Genomic DNA, 24,117 nt, shown 5'->3' on the forward strand with positions numbered 1-24,117 from the left:
TTTGCTGTATGGCATTAGAAAGCAAATTAAAGTTTAGTGTCAAACATAGGTTCAAAATTTTAAAAGGTTTATACAACTTCTTCCGAGGGTTGAGGTGAACGGATTCCAGTTGGCCCTTCAAACATATGTGTGGCTACATTTTCATAGATCAGTGTCTCCTAGGAATTCTGTCCAATTTATCGGATATGGGAAGATATATGGTTCTGTTTCAAAACATTATATTTAAGCCATTCTATCTAGACTGAGAATCAGAGGAAAAGTGCTATTAATGAAAATGTCAGCTCTGTGACTGTTATTTTTTCACAGTTGGAAAGAGAGTTCAGATGGCAGTAAGCTTGAAGTTCAACACCAAAAGAGCTGAACTAGGAAGAGTTAAGTAGAACTGTAAATTGTCAGGGGCTTATTGAGCTAAAATGATGACTAAGATTGCAAATTCATTAAGAATAATATGCAACCAAATTAATACATGCTAAGCATTTAACTGATGAGTTATTTCATATTTGATGTAGTGAAAAATGTGAATGTGCACGAAATAGTGACAGAACATCTAAAAACAATAATCACACGGATTTGTTCCTAAATGTGTACATGTATAGAATGTTGCATTTGATGAAAATTTTAAATAAATAATGGCTTGACTTTTTTTAACAACACATTAGCGACTGGGCTCAGTAATGGCTAGAGGGTCGATGGAGAAAGTGCAATTAGTGAATTCCAGTCTGAGTTTGGGGAATTAATTACAAGTCTGCTAGAATAACTTGTGAGAAATTCATCTATTGTAGGAGTAAAACAGTTCTAATGGTTTTCAGTATTTTTCTCCCAAGATAAAGGTCAATACAAGAAACAGATTTTCCTTTTCATAATGGGATTATGTACATTCCCCCAATAATTCAGATAAACAGTCTTGTATATTCGTACTGATAATTAGAAAACTATCTGCAAATAACACACAATTTGAGCAAGAGATACAGTGAGGATTACACTGATCTAAAATTCGTATGTAAGTTCTTTGAAAGTACTTGGAGCCCATCTTAACCACAGACCATCCCTCGTACTTTTATGTACTGTTCTTGGTAAATGCATCTAACTTACTTGGTGGTGTCAGAAACTTGCTTTGCTGCACATTGTTAGAGGAGCATGAACAATTAACTGGCGTCAGTGCTTACCCACTGGCAGTGCGGATATTCTCTGGAAGTGCTAACAAGGAGAGATTGTCTTTCAAGAGGCAGGTGCAAGCATGATTTGGAAAACTGAAATATAAAATAGCAGTCCAGACTTTGAGACTGATCACCCTGGACACAGTGGTGCTGAGCCTACAAGCAAAGACGGTGTGGGAGGCAATACACTTTAAAAGGGTGCATTTTCCTTTGAAATCCCATTTGGGATTTCGTCAAACGAAACAGGTTATCAGTAAAGTAGCGCTCCAAAATATGAAACCTCCCAACTTTGAGCGAGAAGAACTGTGATTTCGTAATGTAGCTGAAGGTCAGCCAAGAATAGGTAAAACAATATTGGGGGCAAAAACCAGCCACTGCATCCCTTAGTCTCCCATAAATCAATACTTCACTCTAGTCTAATTATCTGAAGATAGGTTTGGTATAATCAAGAAAACCATGGTACCATTAACAATCTTTCAAGTTTGGACCATAATTTGGTGCAACCAAGTGATTCAAAAGCATTCTTGGCATCCACAAAACAACTGAATAAAGACATTTTCTCATAATAAATCCCCGACCAACAGCACATTAGTCATTTGTGGATTGGCCATGTTGAAACCCTGCTGATCTAAAGGGATCAAACATTTTTCAGTATGCCAGCCATTTAACTCTCCCCCAAAATCAATGAGGAAAACATTTTTTGGAGCATATCTATTTGTGTGACGAAGTGTTAACATGCAAAATCATCTAAATAGTCTATTGTTTATCTAAATAACCTATATTATTCAAAGGGTTTAATTATGGCACCCTCTCAGGAAAGGGGGATTAATTCACACATAATAATCCATCTATAGTGCAGGTATCAATGTTGTGCTCACCAATAAGGGCTCCTGCCGTACACATAAGTATAAATACAGTCAGAGTTGGCTGCTCTGGAAAGGCTCATTTATGTAATCATTTGTTTGGCGCAGAAGATGTCAAACATTACAAACTCGATATATTAGAGTTGTAACGAGCACCTTTTTATATTTTTTATCTTTTTACAGTAGCATAAGATGAGTTTTATATATTTCTCCTTACATATCTTCTAGTAAGTTATGATGTATGTATGCTTTGATGAATTTATGTTTAATGGAGATTATTCCCCGATATAAATAATAAATAATACAAATACTCGTTTTAACATCACCTTCACTGTTGTCAACTCAGAGAGTTCCTCAGTGAGCCTAAGGAGCTCTGAAGCCCCCATAATCAGATAGGAGGAACTCAAACAAGAGTATTGCTGCGAGTTTGCACTCCAGTGCTAAATGCATTGTTTCATGCCCATGATTATCATTTGCCAAAACACACGAGGGCCCACTAACTGGAAAACATTCAGCATCTCTCCACAATTTTTGAAATCGAACCTGGTTCTTTTTCTCTTACAGTCTGGTGATACCCCTTTCCCTTACATAATCTGCGATTTAAATCGTTTCCCGATACTTAACATTCTTTCAGGCCTGCTTTTTCCTTGTTTTAATGCATTTGACGTTTTGTCAAACAAATGTAAGTACAAGCTACGATAAGAGCAATGTAACTTCTATTGATTTGCCTCTCGAAGCAACCCTCTATTTGCATTGTTATATGTTCACACCAGTTTAGACAAGCAACTTTCCCCTCAGTTGCATTTCTTCTTCACAACAGTCTTCTCTTTCTTCAGGATCACACTGATCCTGCAACACTTAGCTATCATTAATACAAATTAGCATTAAAAAAGGAGCTGTCTAAACAAGCAAACCACAAATGTTTAGAGTTTTTCTTTGTTCTGCCTTGAAATATTTTTGCACAAGGTATAGCCAGGCAGAGAAAAGTACTTGGTGAAATGTATTTCACATAAAATGTACAATTTGCTGAATATTACATGTACTTTCCATCCTAAATACTCACAAAATTCATACTCACTTTTATTTATATAGCACCACCACTGTCATGATTATTTTTGGAAGAACACTGCACTACATGTTACATTTAGCTTATCATCATCGTTAATTTTTAGAATGCGAAATATTTTACTTAATACATGACCCGTTGCTTGTTTTAGAACTAATGATTGTATGTGTTTATTGTGATTTTTTTTTGTTTTTTTTAAACAGCTAATTTTGTCTATGCAATAAAAATACTTTACTTCGCATTTAATACTGGCTTTAATCTTGTGAGCAGACGACCACTGCAAAAAATTTATTATTGTTTGTTATTAACACCAGTAAAATATTATTGTGATTTTCTAAACATTTCAAGATGGCTGTGATTGATGAAGATGCAATGAAGATTTGCACCAAGGCTCCTCTACAAGGTCTTATGGGATAGGGGAATAACATCAATATTGTTTAATAAAACATGGTACGATCGCTGCAGACAGCAAATGCAATATTGATAATGTGGAATCTGAAGTGAGGATTATCCGAAGATTGCCTTTAGATGTCTGAGGTTTCGAAATGCAATATAGGTTTAAACCAGAGGTGTTCTGTCCCCATCAGTGGTATGAATGGCACTTTTACTCATTGACAAGCTATGTTTATACACACTGGCGCTGGAAGCGGTGGTGCTGGGATTGATGCATCACCCTCAAAAAAATATGCTGGAGTTCTGACGGTGGATAAGTAATAAAGATGTGTTGAAATTTTGTTTTTATCTTGTCACATTTTCTGCACAAAAGACAGAGCTCAAATGTCAGGCTAGTATTCTGACAAATTGCTGCTTATTCTTTTAACATGGAGAGTGGTGTTTACTTTTCTTTCTCTGACTGCAAAGTGAGAGGATTTGATAAAATGAACAATGCAGCCGTCTTGCTGTGGTGAAAGCAAAGGCTGAAGGATGTCCTTTTTTTATAACACACAGCGAAATGTAAACTATTTAAAAATGTCAAAACGTAGGAAAACAAAAATTTAGCTCTCTTTTTGGTAATTCTGAAGTGTGATAAAAAGAAGGATTTTAATAAGATCAGAGCTATTTAAGACACTGTACTTGGTGACACCAAAATGACAAATATTTGCTGAAACACGATTTCCACACATTATGTCCGTTCAAAGTTACTGGTCCTTCCAAGGCAAAATGTGCTGCCTGTAAAGCATCAGAAGCTACTGTACTATGCTTTGGTAATATATATTTCAACACTGTGCTCCAAAATGCACCGCCAACTCCCTTGCTGACTGGGCGCAGGCAATTTGCTACACTTGTTCTTTGAACAACCCTTGGACTTTTCACAGTTCTTAGAAGTTCAGTGAGGTAATATTGATGACGGCGCCCACATGACGAAAATTATTAGAGCACCACTGTTTTTACAATAATGTTTACATTCTCTTGAATATGCTCTCAAGATCACTGTATATGACTTTAAAGCAAGACAATATGTATGTTTTTAATATTAGGAATCAGGGCCTCGGGCTGTAATATTCTGACTTCTGAGAACCCACTGTGCTGTTGCACCCATGAGGATTTTGTAGTAAAAGTGCTTATCTCTGGTGGGCCTATAACAGGCATGAAAACATTTGCTAGCGGTCTTTTTTTATTTATGATCCTCCTGGACTAGCTAAGCAAGGGAGTGCTGCGAGATATGAAACAGAGCTGTCTGCTGCAGACTGTGTTTTGTTAAACATCACTCAGGCCGCTGTGCCAAGCTGGCTGTCACTCAGCCCCGAAGGCACACAGGAAGGCCGACTCTGTAAACAAACAGCCTCTACCAACACACCGAAGATGTGAAAACATCATCAGATTCTTATCCAGGCCAGAGCAGCACTCCCAGAGCAGATCATAACCTGGCTGGGATTTATTACTTCAACAGGCTTTTTCTGTAATATCAAGTAGAACAGCCAGGCAGCTTCCCAAGATGGCGCTCCCTGGCCTCAAATATACTAGGTAGTGAAACTGGAAAGAGCATCGAATGCAGCTGGGACCTTCTGACTGGATGTTCTTGATATGAGACACATTCTAAAAGGTACCAATAAAGTCCAATACCCAAGAAATTAACCATAAGGAAATAATAGATATAAGTACTATAGAAATGACCTATAATTAATGGTTCTATTTTGGAAGACCTGCAATGTCCAGAGAACACATGCAGTGCTATGTAGAGAGACAGTGCAACTGTCTACGAATCAACAAATATAAGAAAATGTATTGAGGGGTTAAAGGCAAAGAGCAATAGAGAGAGAAAAGAGATGCGGGTGGGTGAAAGAAAGGGGTGCTGTAGAAAGAGGAAAATGGGGAGGTACAGAGCAGCTAGAGTCGGGAGGCATAGGGGAAAGGAGAAATAATGATGTAAACCGTGTTACAATTAAAGGCAACGAGACAGCCGATGAAGGAATTAATTAATGACAAGAAGTCAAATATATGAATAAATTAAACAATGAAAAGAAGGAAATTGTCCACTGCAGGTATGTAATACCCCCAAAATGTATTGGCCCATTAACCCCAAAAATAGAGCAAACACACAGACAATTCCAAGAAACTCATGATCACAGTTATATTTTATAGCTTTCTGAAGCATAACAAACTGAATGTTGGTTCGGATGGACACAAGGTTTACAGAAAAGCTTTAGTAAGATAAACAAAAATCACAAAATATTAGGCAATATGTAGTAAAAATCTGTAAAAAATAACCCTATATACAAAAGACATGGAAGAATATCGCCCAAAGCAAAGTGATTTGCACTATGCAGATTTACGAAAAGATAGTACCTTCTTGAAGTTCTGATTTTCTGAGAGAATTCACCTCTTCAGATCAGCCCACAGCCTGTTACTATCCCTTGGCCCATAACTTCTCATGTTCCATGATTCTTTGCCCAGTTATGGTCACCCTCTGGTTGATGCTTAAACACCTTTTACCAACTCCGGCTTTTTCATCAAATATTCTGTGTGTTTGTTAGTGCATCAGCAACCACTCACTCACAGCACCTGCCTTGCCTCTCCCCATTTCATGCTCCTTCTCCTCCTCAGCTTCTTCGTGCTTCTTTGTTAAGCATGTAAAAGCTGTTCTCAGCTGAGTGTGGTGCTTCAGTCACATAATCAAATACATTTTATATAAAATGCACTTATGTGGTAAGGTAGAGTAGAAGGTGGTACTATTAATCTGCTATTGAAGAGGTTGCATGACAGAGATTGACAAGCTTTTAAACCAATCAGAGATTTTCAGACCAAAATGTCTCTAAAATGTACTTGCACTAATGCTCACTTCCAAACGCAGATATAAATGTCATATAGCAAATTGGTGCTGAGCGTTTGTTACCTGAAAGTCACAGGTTTGTTTCCCACACCAATCAACCCTGCTTCTCAGATTTTTTGGGTTGATGATGTTGATAGCGTGGGGCAGGTGCTGTATAGATTGCCATTTCTACTGTGCAAACTACTATAAATGTATCGTTCTAACCAGGCCTTTGTGGAACAAAGTGATGAACTTACATGTCTGAACATTTGGATGTTGAACTGTAAGGGAAGATCCAACCATCATTATAATTTGGAGCGTAAACTTTGCTTTGGAAAGTCAGTCCATGAAAAGGAGAGCTGAGATTGTGAGAGATCAACCTATACTGGATTCCAGTGTCACAGCAAAGCTGGAAGAATAAAGGTCATTTTTTTATCAACCAAATTATTTGACTGATTTTTTGTCTATTTAACACCTCATAATGAACACATTACTTTTGGACACATAGGGCCTCATTACGACCCTGGTGGTCTAATGACTGCAAGAGTCGTGGTGGTGGTCAGACTGCCGCCAATGTGGCGGTCTCTGCACCATATTATGACAGCAGCGCCACAGTCAAATCGCCAGCACCGCCAGATTACAAAATCACGTTGGTCTGGCGGTGCTGGCAGTCCTAATCTACCAGGGTAGCACTGCCCTGGGGATTACAACCCCCTTCTCTGCCAGTGGTTTCATGGACGTAGCACCACCATGAAAAGGCAAGCGGAGACAGGATGCAGAGGGGCCCAGGGGTACCCCTGCACTGCACATGCACTGGGGATGGGCAGTCCAGGGACCCCCCTGGCCAGCCCTGTCGCAATGTTCACAGTCTGTTTTGCAGACAGTGAACACTGCGAAAGGGTGCTGGTGCACCCTAAGCACTACAGTATTTGCACCCGGCTCTATCACCAGACGGAGACAATGCTGTAGGCCATTTCCTACTGGGCCAGTGGGCGGAATCTCTCTTACCCGGCAGAAAACTCGTAATGGGCCCGACGAGGCGGCTGCCACACTGGTGGCAACCTACCCATCAGGACTTCGGCGGACAGTCTTTTCTGTCTTCCAAAGTCATAATTAGCCCCATAATCTTTCAAAAAGGAGGTGTATTGCTGCACTTGCTTTGGTGGTAGGGTTTCACGTGTAAATTTAAAAACTGCTGCTTTAAAACGAAAGCATCCCATTCTGGAGTAATGATGGAAAAGTATATCTACAGTTATAGAAATAAAAATCTATGTCTGCGCTGGGCCCAATTCACTTCTATCTTAATTTTTCCTTATGCTGAATTTGTTTTGCTGGTTTGGTATGAAATTGTGGGATTGGTTTAGTGTTTGGCCAATCTATAGCTGCCACAATCAGGTTTGATTGGGCAATAGTTGTCTGGGAGAGGCAGGAAAACAGATCCTGCATTTTTTAGAGGAATGACCCACAGGTAATGCTTCACTTCTGCACTCTTTTCATCTTAAATGGAAAAAGGCAAGGTTGCCTTTCAGATGCTGAAGAGAAAACAAAAACGTATTAAACTGCGCTCGCAGAGTGGGACACTCTTAGTGCAAACACTGCCACTCCAGCCTTTCAGCTCTGCTGTTAATAAAGAGATGTTCTCTGCTCTAATGGGCAACGGAAGCCTAGGATGGACAAAACGGACAAAGAAAATGAGTCACTCAAACCCCTTGCTTATTTAAATTAGATCTTTTTAAAATTCTCTGCCCAAAGATAATGCATTCATCCATGAGAATTACCTTCCAGACATTAAACAAAAGCCTGCTATATAGCACCATATTAAATGCAATCAGGGAACTAAATTAATGGTGCTTTATGGATTGTCGTTCTGAGCTGTTTTTTTGCCTCATCCAGCACACGAGGAGACTGAGCAGTGTCTTTTCAGACTAATCCAATCTGATTTCCTTTATTAGATTACTACAATATAGGCCAGCTTTGTACTGTTCTTTCAGAATTGCCTCCATTATTTTGCATATGGATGGCCCTGTCACTTCCATTTTTAGCTCTAACTACCCTTTGAATGCCTGCATAATGCTCATTTGTCCTTTTCTGCTAAAATTGCTCTGACGAAACGTGCAATCATTTTTTCTTTATTAGTGTATAGCTAGCATTCCCCTTGGCTTTTCTGTCAGGAGAACATACTGGAGAGGAGAGAGGTCTTCCAAAACATTCAGCATTGCTGGATGCTATTCCAAACCAGGCCACAGTGGGGCTCTTTACCAGATTGTAGGGAACTGGATGAATGGGTTACTCACTCAGGTTGAGACGTATATTGTTATGACCGAATGTCAAATAAAAGGAACAGGATTATTAAGGCCCTCTGAACGGGGTGCACAGTGTGGTGTTTGGCAACCTCCACCCGTGATATGTACACAGAGGGAGTGGTTTTGCTCTCATTGCATTACTCAGTTATCACTGTAAACAGTGGTGCTTATATAACTCTACCCAACCCTCACTTGCACCCTGTGTAACTTCCGGTTCAGATCCGTTTCCTTGGTAGCACCCCTCTAACTGATGCCCTCTAACTTAAAATGACTATCGCTCTACTCACTTTCAAAGTACCTCTGAATGACCAGCCCCTTCTACTGTATGATGCCCAATTGCAGCACCACACCACCAGACTGTCACCTACACTGAATAAGTCCTGATCACTTTGTACCCCTGAATCTTTTGAATGGGCAAACATGTGCAGTTCACAACTCCGCATTCTCCTTCAGTGCATCCATGAGCAGTACGTCTGGTCAAAGTGCTTGCATACCAAACTTTGATCAAATTAACACAAATGTATGCCTGCCTGGTCATTGGCGAAACAGTCATTACAGCTTAGTGAAAAAAAATGAAAAACACAGCCGTTCTGTTACTAATACTAAGTTCTGCTCAGTAGTACTAAAAATGACAATATGTGCAAAGGTTGTAAAGTTGTATTTAGACCTTTGGGTATTTATTTAAAAAGCACCTGGCAGAGCCAATGGATCAGTGTTTAAGGCCGGTTGGCAAGAATGCCACCCAAGAGCATATGGACACTCATGGAGCATGGGGAGACGGTAGCCACTGAGGATCAAGGGATTGTTCAGACTGATCGACGGGTTATCCAAGGTCTGGAAATGTAATGTACTATGAAGTGGTGAGTTTTTAGTTCTTCAGCAACAATGTTTCCGCAGTCAGTCATCAATAATACTTCTACCATGTAGAAACTTAGAAATGCTAAGCTGAAGTCAGTGAATACAGAAAACACATGCACAGAAGTGCTTGCTACAATCATCTAAATCTAACTAATGGGTAGCAGCCAACCATCTAAATACAGAGTAACTGACTAACTGCACTGCAACTGATCCGTTCTCTCGCCAACCACCTGCAAAGAAACCTTTAAACGTTCTAACTGTCCCATCATTCCGTCCTCCCCGTTAATCATCACGATCGCAAGTTTCCTGGTTTCCAGCTATGGCAGTAATGGAGTGGGGGGCGTGATCCATAGGAAAATACCGATTAAAAAACTAACACTGCAAGTTCTGCAAATGATACTACCAGTTACTGTATTGAAACCACTGCATGATTTTCGAAAACATATTTTTAATATTATGAAGTCAAAATAAACCTTGTTGCTTCATTTTCCGAATGGTTAATTCTTCCTTTCTCTGCCTATTTTTGTAATACATTCCTAGTGCCCTGAGAGTATAGGTTTTTAATTGGCCATTGTCTAGTGCCACACTGGTGAGCCCCAGAAGCCCTTTTTAAATGCATTCTCTTGAACACAGGCCTTTGGAAGAGTACGGACCATGCCTACAAACAATTTCTGCTTTTGAGAAAAACCCTTGAAATCAGAAAAGCAATCGCTTTCAAAGAGAGTATTTTCAGAGCGTATGGCATTTCGAAATCCGCTCAACCTTGAGAGGATCTCGTGTGAATGCAATACTCTAAAATAATTCTTTGTGATTCATTCGGCCTCCAACATAAAACTCTGTACATGATAAATGTGTCCTTTATGTGAAAAGCGCGTAATAAAGAGAACAGAAAGACGTCAGCGCTCTGATTTTGTGACTCTGTCTTTCAGTTTTTTCTCAAACTCATCACCTTATGGGGTTATATTGTGCTGATCCACAGCCTCGTGTGCAGTGTGCCTTACTGGAGCCTTCCCTTACACCCATTCTTGATAAGTTCACTGGCCTCAACCGCAGGAGCTTAGATTTTTATAGACTGGCCTTTGGTTGTTTCCTGCAAAAACTATGGAAATTATATTAAACTACTGAAATTCCATTCGAGTTTGGCTTTTACATGAGGACTGGGACCTTTGCAAGGTTGTTTGATGCCAGTGTAATTTGCGTTGAGCTACTGGTGAGGAAAAGCTAAGCAAGTTATGCACTGACTTACAAAATATTTGGAAGTAAATCCCACGTGCCCACGAGAAAAGCCCTAACATGGGACTCGCAGTGCAGGGGAATTGACATTCGCATGAGAAACCTATGCACGTGTTTAGACTTAGGAAGAGCAGAACGCTCTGTGGCCTATTTGTACGTTAATGTTATGCAACTATGCAAGTCATGCTCAAAGCCCAAAAGCGTGAAATACCATACATGAGACCTTTAAACGAGCTCTACAATTTCATCCCTTTTGCCCGGTTTCCAATTCTTAAAACCTTTTGCAGTTTTCCTAAATGTCATCTTCTAGTTGAAATAAATAATGAGCACATCCTATCACCTGGTGCTCCAGGCTTATACCAAAAACAGCTATAAAATAACCAAACAACAGACCGATAATATATAATGATGACAATACAAACATACATTTTATATATTATTATTATTGCTATTTTTAGTTAATAATATTACCAATAATGGTATTATTAGGTGAACGCATGCACATTCCTAACAAAATTAGTGGGGTTTTTGAGTAGTAATGTTTTAGTAATGAGCTAACTCTGTTTCAAGTTGCCCTGGTCGGTTTCCAAATATTTCGAAAACACAATTTGTTCCAATATATGTGCTGCTCAATCTCCTATAGATTGTTCAGCATTGAATTGGTGTGGTGTTGGACGTTTCCTGCATAAGGACATGGAAAGAAAAATACGGTAGACATTGGTTTCAGTGAGGCCTTTTAGAAGGATCTACCACGTTAATCATAGTATGTCCTTTTATATGCTCTAAATGGTATGTTATGTTCAATCCATTTGTCACTTGCCACTAATGGCACCAAAGTACAGCTCAAAATGTACTGCTATAAAGGCATACAGTAAGAAGCAGAGCGCCACAGTTTAGTCCAGAGGTATTTTTATCTCATATGCAGGCCTTTTATATTTGGCCAGGGTCCAAACTTTCTGGTTCCACTGGGAACATCCCTGTCAAGTTATACTGGCATACAGAAGTTACAAAATGATGCCCGCATATCCTTGGAAGGCATGCTTTATAGAATAAGTACTCACGCCGACAAAAAAGGGTTCTATTTGATGTAATCCATCTGTCACAGTTCCTTTGTCCTTCAACATCTCTACTTATACAACTGCTCTCTTCATTACAACAATAACAGACTAAGAACCATCAGAACAAAATGACTAAGATGCAAAATAATACTGAAATTGCTTATAATGTAGCCTTATCTAACATTTTTAAAATTCATTTTTATTTTTTTAAACAGGCAAAGATTCCCAAATGTGAAATACCACATCAAAGTAAATTTAACTCAGTCTTTAACTCCTAGGGGTCTTGAAGAAAGACCTAGAGCATACAGAGAAATAATCTGGTGCATCCTTCGTATTATTTACCACATATCAACAATAAATGAGAACCAATGACAGAATACAAAATACGGTACCTCAAACCATGCACACAGTAGGCACAAAAATGGCCCTCACCATGAGGTGTACATTTCACAAAGATTTTTCTTTCAGTAATTGTGTCTTATTTTAGACCTAGGAATGTCTCACTCTTGAATTTCCAGTACAAAGATATAGCTAAATACAGAAAAGAGGATTGAGCATTAAGCGATACAATATACTATTAGGCCACAAGTGAATACACAATCGCTGCTCCTAGATTTTTAAATACTTTAACAACGTTTATAGAGCTAAAATGTAAACAAGTATGGTAATGTATTTCGCATAAAGTCAAACACTTTCAAACATTCTAACTCTCTCATTTTGAACCCTTCATTCTACTGCCACATCAGGGTGTGTATTGACAAACCTATTATAACTATTTCCTAACAATTATAGTTTAACAGTATTAATTTGAAAGGAACAGTAATAACCACAATCATAACAACTCAAGTAATAATAATGCCTTTTGTTGTTATTGTGGTTACGTCAACACACATATTACCTTATCAGGTAAATAACATTGTCTTTTTGCTCTTTATCTTAAGATTAGACTAGATATGTTGTTGTACGTAAAGGTCGCTATAGTCTTACACAATTTAAATGCCATATACTGGCTCCAAAGCTTGCTTAACATCCACAGAAATTAGTATGTTAAATCAAACAATTCCACAATACGCAAACCTTTATATAAAATACACTTCAGGAATAGTCTTCTTCATAATTCAAAATAAACATTAGTACTCCTACACAAATTAGTTAGAAAGGCAAATGTGATATGTCAAGTTACATAAACAATCTGTTATAATAATGACACCCCGAAAACTCTATGAAACACATCTTTGTGTTGACTTAGTAACTAAGTTGATACCGCCATACAATAGAGCCTCATAGCTCGCAGTAGTGAGCTATACTGGCCATTAAAGGCCCACTCCAGCATTAAAGACCCGAGCCGAAGGAGAGGCCCTTTACAATGGAGTGATACTTTAATTACTTCAATGCCAGTATAATCTAGCTACGGATGGCTAACAGGCTATTAGAACATTCTGCCACTGAAGGGCAGAATGTTCTAATAAATAAAACAAAGGCCTCACAGAGTCCAAGGGGATTACAATACCCTCAGGCCCTGTGAGGCCTTTGTTCTCAGCAACAGCTGTGATCAATATTGAAATGTTGGAGCTCTGGGCTTCTACTGGCCATTAAAAGTTCAGAGCACTTCATTGTTTTCAGTAGAGCTCTCAACATTCCAATGTTCTAATCTTGTTTATAAACTGGTTTGTGATGGACACTGTTGTCTATTGTTAGTGAAAAACAATAAACGTCCAAGTCCAAGGTTGCAGCCCCTTCCCAAACTGACACACACAGAAAAAGGCAATGATTTTTTCATTGCAGGTATGTAAAGTATACAAAAAATACTCTAACTTATGTTTGAATTATATGGATGTTCCGTAGCACAAAAAGTGTATCTAAGATGAAAAGTGATTTACCACTGCTGAAACAAGAGACATTGAAGCTCAAAACTCAGCCTGGAATGTAAATGCAAAGTGATCTTAATTTTATGCAGGGCGCTCTGCCTGGTGTCGCAATTACCTTTTAATACAGGAATTCAGCTAGATATGATAGCGAGGCTATGTGATCTTCACATTTCATCAATTCTGAATTTGAAACAACAATGAGAGATTAGAATAATTCTTGATCCCTTCTGACAAAACCCTGGCACCTTAGATTAATTGATTGAACAACATCCTGTCACCTAATTGCCTACAAATAGAATCCCCCGTCAGCGACAGAAGACATAACACTACAGAACTCCGTGAGGCCACCTCTTCTGCCCCGCTACCACAGAAATAATTATCTCACGCTTTCCACTCCTTATGCAGCCAAATAGCCTTCAGCAGTGTTGTTATTCAAAAGGCAAATGTACTCCAAGACCTACACAACGTCTCTCTAATTTGAAAAATCACTTCCAGACAAAAACAGCAAGGGTTGCTTATCATTTGTCCATGGCACGACCCACTTGAAAGAAAACAAGCTGTAAAGTAGAAAAAAATAATGAAAAAGGAAGAGGATTTCTCGCCTTACCTGAAGAAGCCAATAGCACCTTCTGTGGAAAGTGGGGATAATAGAGGAATGAACGTAGCAGCCATACAGACACTGTAGGAGAAAAAACAAAAATATTGGTTATAAAATAAATTAGCTACCATATAGTGTGCACAATATTATACATCTCTCTCTCTCTCTCTCTCTCTCTCTCTCTCTCTCTCTCTCTCTCTCTATATATATATATATATATATATATATATATAACAACACAGTCTGAAAAGATTAGAACAGTGCACATAACTGAGGGTGATGGTGACACAGGAGACCAACCTGGGAATAACCAATAAATCAAAGAAAATCACTGCACTTGAGAAATCGCCTTTATAGACGATAAAGCAACACCAACAGCAAACCACCAATGCGTTCGTTTCAACTCTTATGAGTCTTGCTCATGGTTAGTGAGTCCCTCAACAGTTTCTAAAATATATATAGCCGATTCCTTTTGACATTTATGAGGCATTCTGGATCCTGTAGTTTATTCTCATCATAGCAAAACACAAAAAAATAAACCACTTAAATGCATTACATGATGGTTCTACTAAACTATCAGGTTTGTCACTTGTCATAGAGCTACACGTATGACTAACATTGTTGCATGTACATGTGTCTTCCTCTATTAGTTTTACAAAGTGTTTGTTCTGCAAAATGCAGTGATTAAGTGTACCAAGCTATTTAATTCACTTGTGTCAAAGTTATGAATAAATCCATGGTTCGGCATTTTCTGGTTACATAAACCAATTAATCGTAAAATTTTAGTGTGATACAATTAATCACTACCCTTGTAATGCACTTGATGTTGTGATTTTATGTGGCTACATGGCCCCACTCTTTCAGTGTGTTTGGAAGTCCATTATTAATTTAATATACCTAGTAGTAGTACCTAGTATTAAGACACATGCAATACAGGCACATATCTAATATGGGGTTAATTGTTGTAAATTTGACCATGAATACACAAGATAACACCATCATTATACTAACCACGTATGTTAGGGCTGATGGCCCACACTTCCCTTGTAATCCATTTTATGTGGTGATTAAATGTGGCTACATGGCTCCACTCTTTTGGTGTGTCTGGAGCTCTACTACTGATTTAATATCTTTCTGAGTTCCTAATATTCAGATACACACAATACTGCCACATATCTAATATGTGTTTAGGTGGTGTGAATTTGACCATCCATACACAAAATAACACCATCATTATACTGTTGTCAGCGGGACTATGACAGCTGGCAACGCATATTGAAGATCGACTAGCACAATATAACAGCAAGATTAAGTTCATAGAAACGCTAAGTTTCAAGTGAGTTGCTTTGTGGTTTTGGAATTTGTCACCTGCCACAGTCTAACCCTAAGGACACAATGACTATGGAGAAGCCGGACGAGTAACTCTACCAGCCTCGTATATGAAGTGAGTAGACCACAGAAGGGTATGTGTGGCGGGTAACCCAACATCTTGACTTGTCGGAGGATAGAGCCGGTAGGAAGTGATACATTATTGCCAGCAGAATTACCCGAGCTGAAGCGTGCTACTAGTGACAATGTATCACTGTGAATGAGTACTGTGAAGCAGGTGGGTAAGAGGTCTGTTGAGTCAAAGGCCTTAACTTCAGAGCAAGGCGGAACATAGAAATATATATTAGGCCACTTGCCCGACGTCTTGATTCTGTGTAAAATACAGTTAATATAGCATTGCCAGCAGGAGTTATAACAAGTTTGAGCACGCTAATTGTTACAATGTATCTTTTGAAACAAGGCAATGGCACAGCGGGAGATTGAGAGTTCCACATGCCCAGCACATAGAATCAAGCAATTGAGGAAATGTTTTTAGAAAACCTTATCAGCAAAATGTCCTCTGACGCATAAAAGGTAATCGAGCCAGGACAAGGATTACACATACCAGGTTTAATCAAATGCCTGATTGCTTTGCTTGGCACGATATATGGAGCGGAAACAAGTGATAAATTGTTACCAGCAAGAAGAACATGGACAGTTTGGGTTGAGCCCTGTCAAATGGAGTCGGAGGATGCCGCACATAGAGGAGTCACCTCAGGTAATAAACATGCTGATTCCATTGCAGCAGTGTGTTTAGTAGTGTGGAAAGGCTGTGTACTTGCTTTGTGTATATAAAGAGTAATTTCATAGTATGGATTCAGCGTAAAAATTGATAGAACAGTTCTCCGCCTTAGAGAAAGTGTTTTAAGAAGTGGCAACTTTGTGAGTTTGGTTTGAAATACATGGTATTTCATGATAGAAGCCAGAGCTGCAAACCTTGCCAAACCACCCTGAAATTAAACCTGAATTACTACTGGAGGGTGGGGCGACAACATGACAAGCTCTCGCAACATGATGTTGATTCTTGTAAAATATGCTAAAATTGATGTGGAGGAAGTAACTAAGGCACCTCATAACATAGAACAGAAATTGAAGGAGTTTATTGATAACGAGGATATTAAAAAATTATGAAAAAAGATGGAGGAAAGAATTGAAAAACAGGAATCAGAATTAGAGGCACCAAAGCAGAGAAAGTTTGGGCATCATGAATTGGACTACAAAAACGGTACCATCTTGACGTTTACAAAAAGATCTGAGGCAATTAAAATGCAATATTCCACAGATTCAAAGATTAATCTCTCGGCTATACCAGAAACAGTAAGTGAGTAAGATACTGATCTGAGTGAAAATTAAGATACTAATGAGCCCAAAAGAAGGACAACATTACTAGAAGAGGTGCAACTAATGTACTCAGACCATCAAACTTCAAAAGGCAGGGGCTGAGGGCGCAGCCAGGGCGGAGGCCAATTAAGCAACACTCAAACAAACACACAAAGATCAGGAGAGTGGGGCGGGAAGAATGAGTTACCCTCTATGACAACTGAACTATATGTAATAGAGAGAGGAGATGACAATCTAGAGGTCAATTTATCTGACTATAAATTAACGAAGGAAGAAAACACAGTTTTGTATTAAGACCTATTGTTCTGCACAGAACATCATTTTGACAGAGTGGAGACAAAATTAGACACTGACAAATTGAGTAGAAAAATTAAGTTGGCCAAATACTTTGTGAAACAAGGGCCCAAACCTGACATTGGATCAAGATCACAAAAAGATACCAAGCTGACCACAGAACAAATCTAGGATGTGAAGGTGTGTTATGAGCTGATGCATAATCTTGATGATGAAGAGTGCACTACAACACAAGTTCGGCATATCAACCCATGACCATATCTATAGTCATTTCAAACCAAAGTCCAAGTTCAGTCCCAGACTAACACCTGGTAACAAAATTGATTTATTTCATGAGCTTGTAACAGCCAATTTGGATAAATTGATAAAACCGAAATCATTCCCAGAATGAAAACCTGACGAAGATGGAAAGAAAAACACTACAACAACTTATTGACAATGAGACCATAATTATCAAATGAGCGGAAAAGGGGGATAACATCATTATCCTGAATCGTCAGGATTACTTAAAGGAAGCTATGAGGCAACTACAAGATATAAACAGCTATTTACAATTGGATAACACTCCCATCAATAAGATCATTCAGATATTTAATACCAAGCTTCAGTTATGGCACCAAAAATTATTAGTCAATAATGAAGAATATCAGTTTCTAAGAAATGAACATCCTATAATGCCCACTATTTACTTCCTCCCGAAAATTCATAAAACGCTATCTAATCCTCCCGGCAGGCCGACTGTCTCTGGATGCTGGTCGCTATTTGAGAACATGTCTAAATATGTAGATTTCTACCTTTCCCCTATGGTAACATTATACATCAAGGACACTGGAGACGTTCTGAGAAAAATAATGACATTACATGTCAACCAAGCAATTTACTAGTAACTATATATGTGGTGTCATTATACACATCCATCCGCAATGAGGTCGGCCTAAATGCAATGCAGTATTTCCTTAGACAAAGAAAGATCAGTGAACCAAGGCACTCCGAAATTCTATTGGAAATGATTGAATTGTGCCTCCGAATAACATCTTATTCAACCAACAGGTTTACCAGCCGGTACCCACGACTACAATGGGGGTTTCCTTATGCCAATCTCACCATGGGCTGGTGAGAGACGGGGGTTGTTTGGCAGGACAGTAACGAAGAACATCTTTCCAAGACTGCACTATGGTTGGGATATGATCTATTTGTGATATGGGATGATACCAAGGATGATTTAAGCTGATATATTACTATACTGAACAGCAATAACTATGGACTAAAGTTCACAGATAATTTCAGCATCACACAGGTGGCTCTCCTGGACAACCGGCTCTACATTGAGAATAATCAGGAACAAACAACCATGTTTCGGAAAAATTCAGAAATGAATAGTATTCCGCATGGAACCAGTTTCCATCTGATACCTCTTCTGAAGCAGGTTCCTTTGAGGAATTTCTACATACAAGACACAAATGTTCAATTGATAATGATAAGGAAATACAATTTGAGGATGTCAAGCAAAGGTTTTTACACAGAGATTATCCTACAGCCCATTAGAAATGGGAGTCTCAAGAAGCAGATCTTTGACTCAACAACAGCTTTTGATGGATAAGACTTCTGGAGAGAAAACTCAAGAAACTAATTGTCCACAGTTGATTTTAACAGAGAATAAAGAGAAATTCAAAGGATATTCACGAAGCAATGGAATATTCTAAGCAGTGATGCGGGTATTGCAAGAATTATGAGCCTAAAATCCCAAGTGTCATACAGAAGTTCACAATCTCTAAGGGATATGCTCATCAGAAGCCCTTATAGGCCACCAACAGTTCAAAATTGTCTGACACAAGACAATACAGGATTCTACAAATGCAATAACTGTAAAGCGTGTAAGGTGGTGGGGATTGTAAAGAATTAAGGATGACAAAAGTAGAGAGGTCAGTATCATGCAAAGAATAACATGAACAGGTCAATATGTTGTTTGATAGAATATGAATGTGGATTGAAGTACATAGGAAGTACAACATGCTCTTCAAAGAAAATAATACTTGAACATATAAGACCCATACAGCATCACGATCAGAGTTACCCGGTTGCTAAGTATTATATTAGGGAACATACAGATGACTTGAGGACTATGAAATTTTCTGGCATATACCTGGTCAACAAAGAGGATCGTGGAGGTGATAGAACTCTCAGACTATGATGATTAGAAAGTAAATATCTCATAAGGTTACGTACAAAGTCAGCATTGCGGCTGCACACAGATGAAGAGGTTCATGTGCATTTGTATGAATTATGACTGGTATCTAGATGTGTTGACATTTCTTTAGGCTACATAAATGTATGAACTATCTTCCTGCAAACTATACTGCATCTTAGCTATTTTTACTTGGCTAACATGGTATTAATGGTTGGATGTACTAGGATTAAAGCTTCAAGATATATTGGAATGGGCCTGCAGGGCAGAAACTGAATAACATTATTTCACAAAATATTTGCATACCCTGAAAAATAATATCAGTGGTCGTCTTAGTGTGGGCACTCAGCCCTGACATATGCTGTTAGTATAACGATGGTGCTATCTTGTGTGTGCATGGTCAAAGTCAGGCCAATTAAGCACATATTAGAAATGTGCCGGCTATTGTGTGTGTCTGAAAATTAGCCACTCAGCCAGATAATAAATCAATAGTAGACCTCTAGACACACCAAAAGAATGGGGCCATGCAGCCATGTGTAATCACCACATAAAATGCACTGCAAGCAAGGGTAGTGAGCAATTGTATCACAGTGGCATATTACGATTATTTGGTTCATGTAACCGGAATTTGCTGAACCATGGATTTATTCTCAACATTGACACAAGTGAATGAAATAGCTTTTTTCACTTACTTACTGCAGTTTTCAGGTCAAAGACTTTGTAAAATCAATAGAGGAAGGCACATGTACATGCAACAATGCTTTGTGTAGCACTATGACAAGCGACATAACTGATCGTTTAGTGGAACCATCATGTAATGCATTTAAATGTTTGATTTTGTGTGTTTTGCTATGATCACGATGAACTACAGGATCCAGAATGCCTCATAAATGGCATACGGAATCAGCTGTATATATCTCTGAAACTGTGGAGGGACTCACTGACCGTGAGCAAGACTTGTAAGAGTTGAAACGGGTTGGTGTTTGCTGTTCAACAAATAAATGCAAAAAAATTGGAATGCTGGAGTGTGGTGATTTTCATTGTTTCTTATTAAATTTATGCTATAAATGACTTGGCATGTACAGTCAGTATCTATCTATCTATCTATCTATCTATCTATCTATCTATCTATCTATCTATCTATCTATCTATCATATATCTATATAGATAGCATTATTCTAAGGAACATTCACATTTTCAATTGGTCACTATCAGTATAATGTTCTGCATTTAGGAAACTGCATAAATACTGATTACATGTGAATTTATATTAGCTACAGTGATATATATATATATATATATATATATATATATATACATATATATATAGTCAAAGTTCTTTCAAGTAACTAGTACTCGCGCCCTAAGGTAATTATAACAAAGCAGACAGTGATTTGCGCAACAGGGCTGGCCAGGGGGGCCCTCGCACCAAGTGCAAGGGCAGTGGATGGGCCCCACCCCCAGGCCCGCAGCACCCAGACCAAGCCAGCATTTACAAGGCTGTGAAACCGCCATGTTAATGACAGCGTAGGGGTAGTAATCTCCAGGGCAGCCGGCTCCGTCAGCCTGCCTGGTAGCCAATTAGTGGTGGTGACAGCGGTCCGACCGTGGCAATTTCGTCATGGTCGTAATGTCCATGCCTGATCGCAAACGTGACCCTGGCGGTCATCACATAATGAGGCTCTTAGACTATGACGTAAGATACTGTCAATAACTGCCTGGATCATGAATGGGGGTTGGGTGAGACGGGGTACATGTATAAGCATTCATTTCTAAGGCAAGATAACTCTTCATGGACAAAAACATTGGACGTTTATTAGTCTGACTGCCCACCCCTCAGGTGGATTTGTGAATGTGTATAAATTTGATACATCACATTTGGTGCTGATATGTTAATCATGGCCTGACTGTATGTGTTTTTTCTTGGTTTGTAATGGCATTGAGAAAACAACATTAAATAAAAACAGAAACCACTGGCACACTTTGTGAACAATTGGAAATGGCAGAAATAAGCCTCTCTACTGAGCTTGTAAGATACCCTGCTTAGTGCTCATTATAGACCCATCTTCTGCATATATGCATATAATGGCTACGTTGACAGATAATCACAAGAGAAAAGTACTCAAATGCCTCATTCATGACTCGAAGATAGGCATTGTTCCCGGTTGTGTATACAGAACCATTTGCAATTGCTCTCTGAAGAAGTCTGCCACGTAAAAGATGATCTCAAGAACATAGTTGTATCCTCACTTGATGCGGAGAAAACCTTTGACCATGCTGAGTAGTGATTTTTTCAGAATTCTGGAAAGAGCAAGCATCAGACCTGATTTTATAGCTGATTTGTAATGGCTGTAGGTTGGTCCATCTGCACAAATAGACTGCAGGGGTTTTTCCTAACTTATATTTTTCCTACCTAAAGAGGGTCTGAGACAGGGTCACCCCCTTTCCCTGCTCCTATTCCTTCTCACCCCAACGTATCAAGGTACTGGCTGGACAGATAATATATACTAACTGCCACCAGTGCATGTCTCCCTCATCACCCAAATGGGCTGCATTACAGGACACCTCAGATGTAGAAAATGCCTTCTCCCATTGGAAGATATTGGTAGCCACATTGTTTCCCACAGCACACATTTGTTTCAGGCATTGGAGATGAGACCGGATTCCATCAGAAACAATATAGTTCTCAGAGCTTCTCTGGTTGGTGTCACTTGAATGTATTATCTCTAGACTGCACAATCAGGCACCATTATTTGATTGTGTTTGGGGTCCATGCCTAGAATCTTGTGTATAGCAAAGCTCTTAGACAACCAAGACCGCTCTCACACAACCCCCGTTTTGATATGTTCCATCCATTTCACTTTCCGCCCCCCTACAAGACATTGACACCATTTATATATTAGGATTGATAGGCCTAATATATAATATGCAGTAAATATAGAGCCCACTGTAATACCTCAATGAATTGTCAGGACCTCAAACACACTCTATTACATTTAAGGTGCCACTCAGGTAAAGGGGACACACTAATATGAAATTACATTCTATTCGTCCTTCCCACGCCTAGTTATCCCCTGGTCCACATCCTTGAGTGAACACATTTCAGCAGACCTCACTGTAAGCACTGGCAGCCACAGTCACAGCCCTTTCACTCAGCACTGCTAGAATCTGTCCTTGCTAAGTCTACTTCTGACCAAAGTTTGCACCCTGTTGAAGTGGCCGTATCTTTCTGAAATAATAAAAGGGTGACCCAGCCAGACTGACAAAGCTCACTAGAGGGTCCATTTCCAAAACACTTCAATTCTTGGGACATATACAAATTGTAGCTGAACCCATTAACTGTCAAGGAGTACATATGCTTTGGGGGTGGGACGGAAGAGGCCAGCAACATGCTACCTGCCAAATTGGTACAAAAAACGTCATACAAGTTTCCCGCGCAATTCCTCCGATGGTTGAACGTTTGTGAATATATCCGGCAAGGTTTTGTGGGCTATAAATGGTAGTACTTGGCCATGTAATTGTCGGAGGTTCTTTTAAATGGCACACAGTTCTTTAATTCCGCTTTAACATATATTGCTTTGTAGGCAAAAGGTGCTTTTTAAACAGGGTGAAATATTAGTAGATGACACTTCCTGTTTTTCCAACCTCTGTCGACAGGATGCGATTTGGGGTAAACTTTTTCTTCTCTTTCACTCTGCCATGAAACTTGGGCCCATATTTATACTTTTTTTGCGCCGCATTTGCGTCACTTTTTGACGCAAAAGCGGCGCAAATTTACAAAATACAATCATATACAAAAAAAGTATAAATATGGGCCTTGATTTTAAAGACCCAATTTTTTTCGACGTCTTCAGTAGACAGATCATACTCAGATCTAGCAGAAAGAAAGGCACACGATGGGTTGCCAAAGGGTTACATGCAATCCATGACCTATGTAGAAAATTACCTGCTTGTCATTGATGAGGGATATGCCTCAACGCATTTGCTGTTGGGCCTGTCAACAGTCTTCACAATAATTGATTATTATTACTGTTACTTGACTGGTAGGAAATATAGCTATCAACTTTCAAGCAAGAAAAGAATTGACATCTTCCATAAAATTGTCATATCTTCTCTCTTAACAAAACCCTGTGTCAGCATCCTAGAGGTGCAGTTATCAGTATTGTTAAAAGGTATATGGTTGGCCACCAAAGGATCTCTTCTCAGACGGACCCGAATTTCATCTTGCATCCCTGAGAGAATGTCATACAGACGAAAAAAGACTGCTAGATGATAGATTAAAAAAGATCACACGTAATTACCGACGTTAGCGATAGAATGCTCTTGTGTTTGGGAATGTGTTTCTATTGGCCACCCTGTTAATAAATAGGACCCCCTTTTTGTACAGGTTCTCAGACATCTCAAGTAAGAGCCTTCAGTGCCAAAAACTAGGCGTTTACAAATTAACAGGCGTATCTCTGTCTCCATACGACCTCTAAATGTTTTTATAGTTATACACTTGGGTACCAACATGCCTGGTCTATGGAAATCTGCTGTACACTTAGAACCAACTTTGCCTGATTAAAAAAACGGAAAAAATCTTCAATCCTTGCAATAATTCCCCCAATTTGAAAGAACGATGAACTCTTGATTCCTGGCACCAAACCAAAGCACCAGTTATTTTGGAAAGCGCACA

The 24,117-nt window shown here is 39.0% G+C and overlaps 1 protein-coding gene across 6 annotated transcripts in view; it reads right to left on the reverse strand.

Annotated features, from left to right (window-relative positions):
* CAMTA1 (calmodulin binding transcription activator 1) overlaps window positions 1-24,117 on the reverse strand; it is a 2,488,613-nt gene that overhangs the window by 1,418,913 nt on the left and 1,045,583 nt on the right. For all 6 annotated transcript variants that reach the window (XM_069240215.1, XM_069240212.1, XM_069240214.1 and 3 more), the window contains one exon: window positions 14,264-14,335. In XM_069240215.1, coding sequence (XP_069096316.1) covers window positions 14,264-14,335 — 72 coding nt within the window. The remainder of the gene's footprint in view (window positions 1-14,263; window positions 14,336-24,117) is intronic.

The sequence above is a fragment of the Pleurodeles waltl genome, chromosome 6, assembly GCF_031143425.1.
Source record: "Pleurodeles waltl isolate 20211129_DDA chromosome 6, aPleWal1.hap1.20221129, whole genome shotgun sequence".
Taxonomy (NCBI): Eukaryota; Metazoa; Chordata; class Amphibia; order Caudata; family Salamandridae; genus Pleurodeles; species Pleurodeles waltl.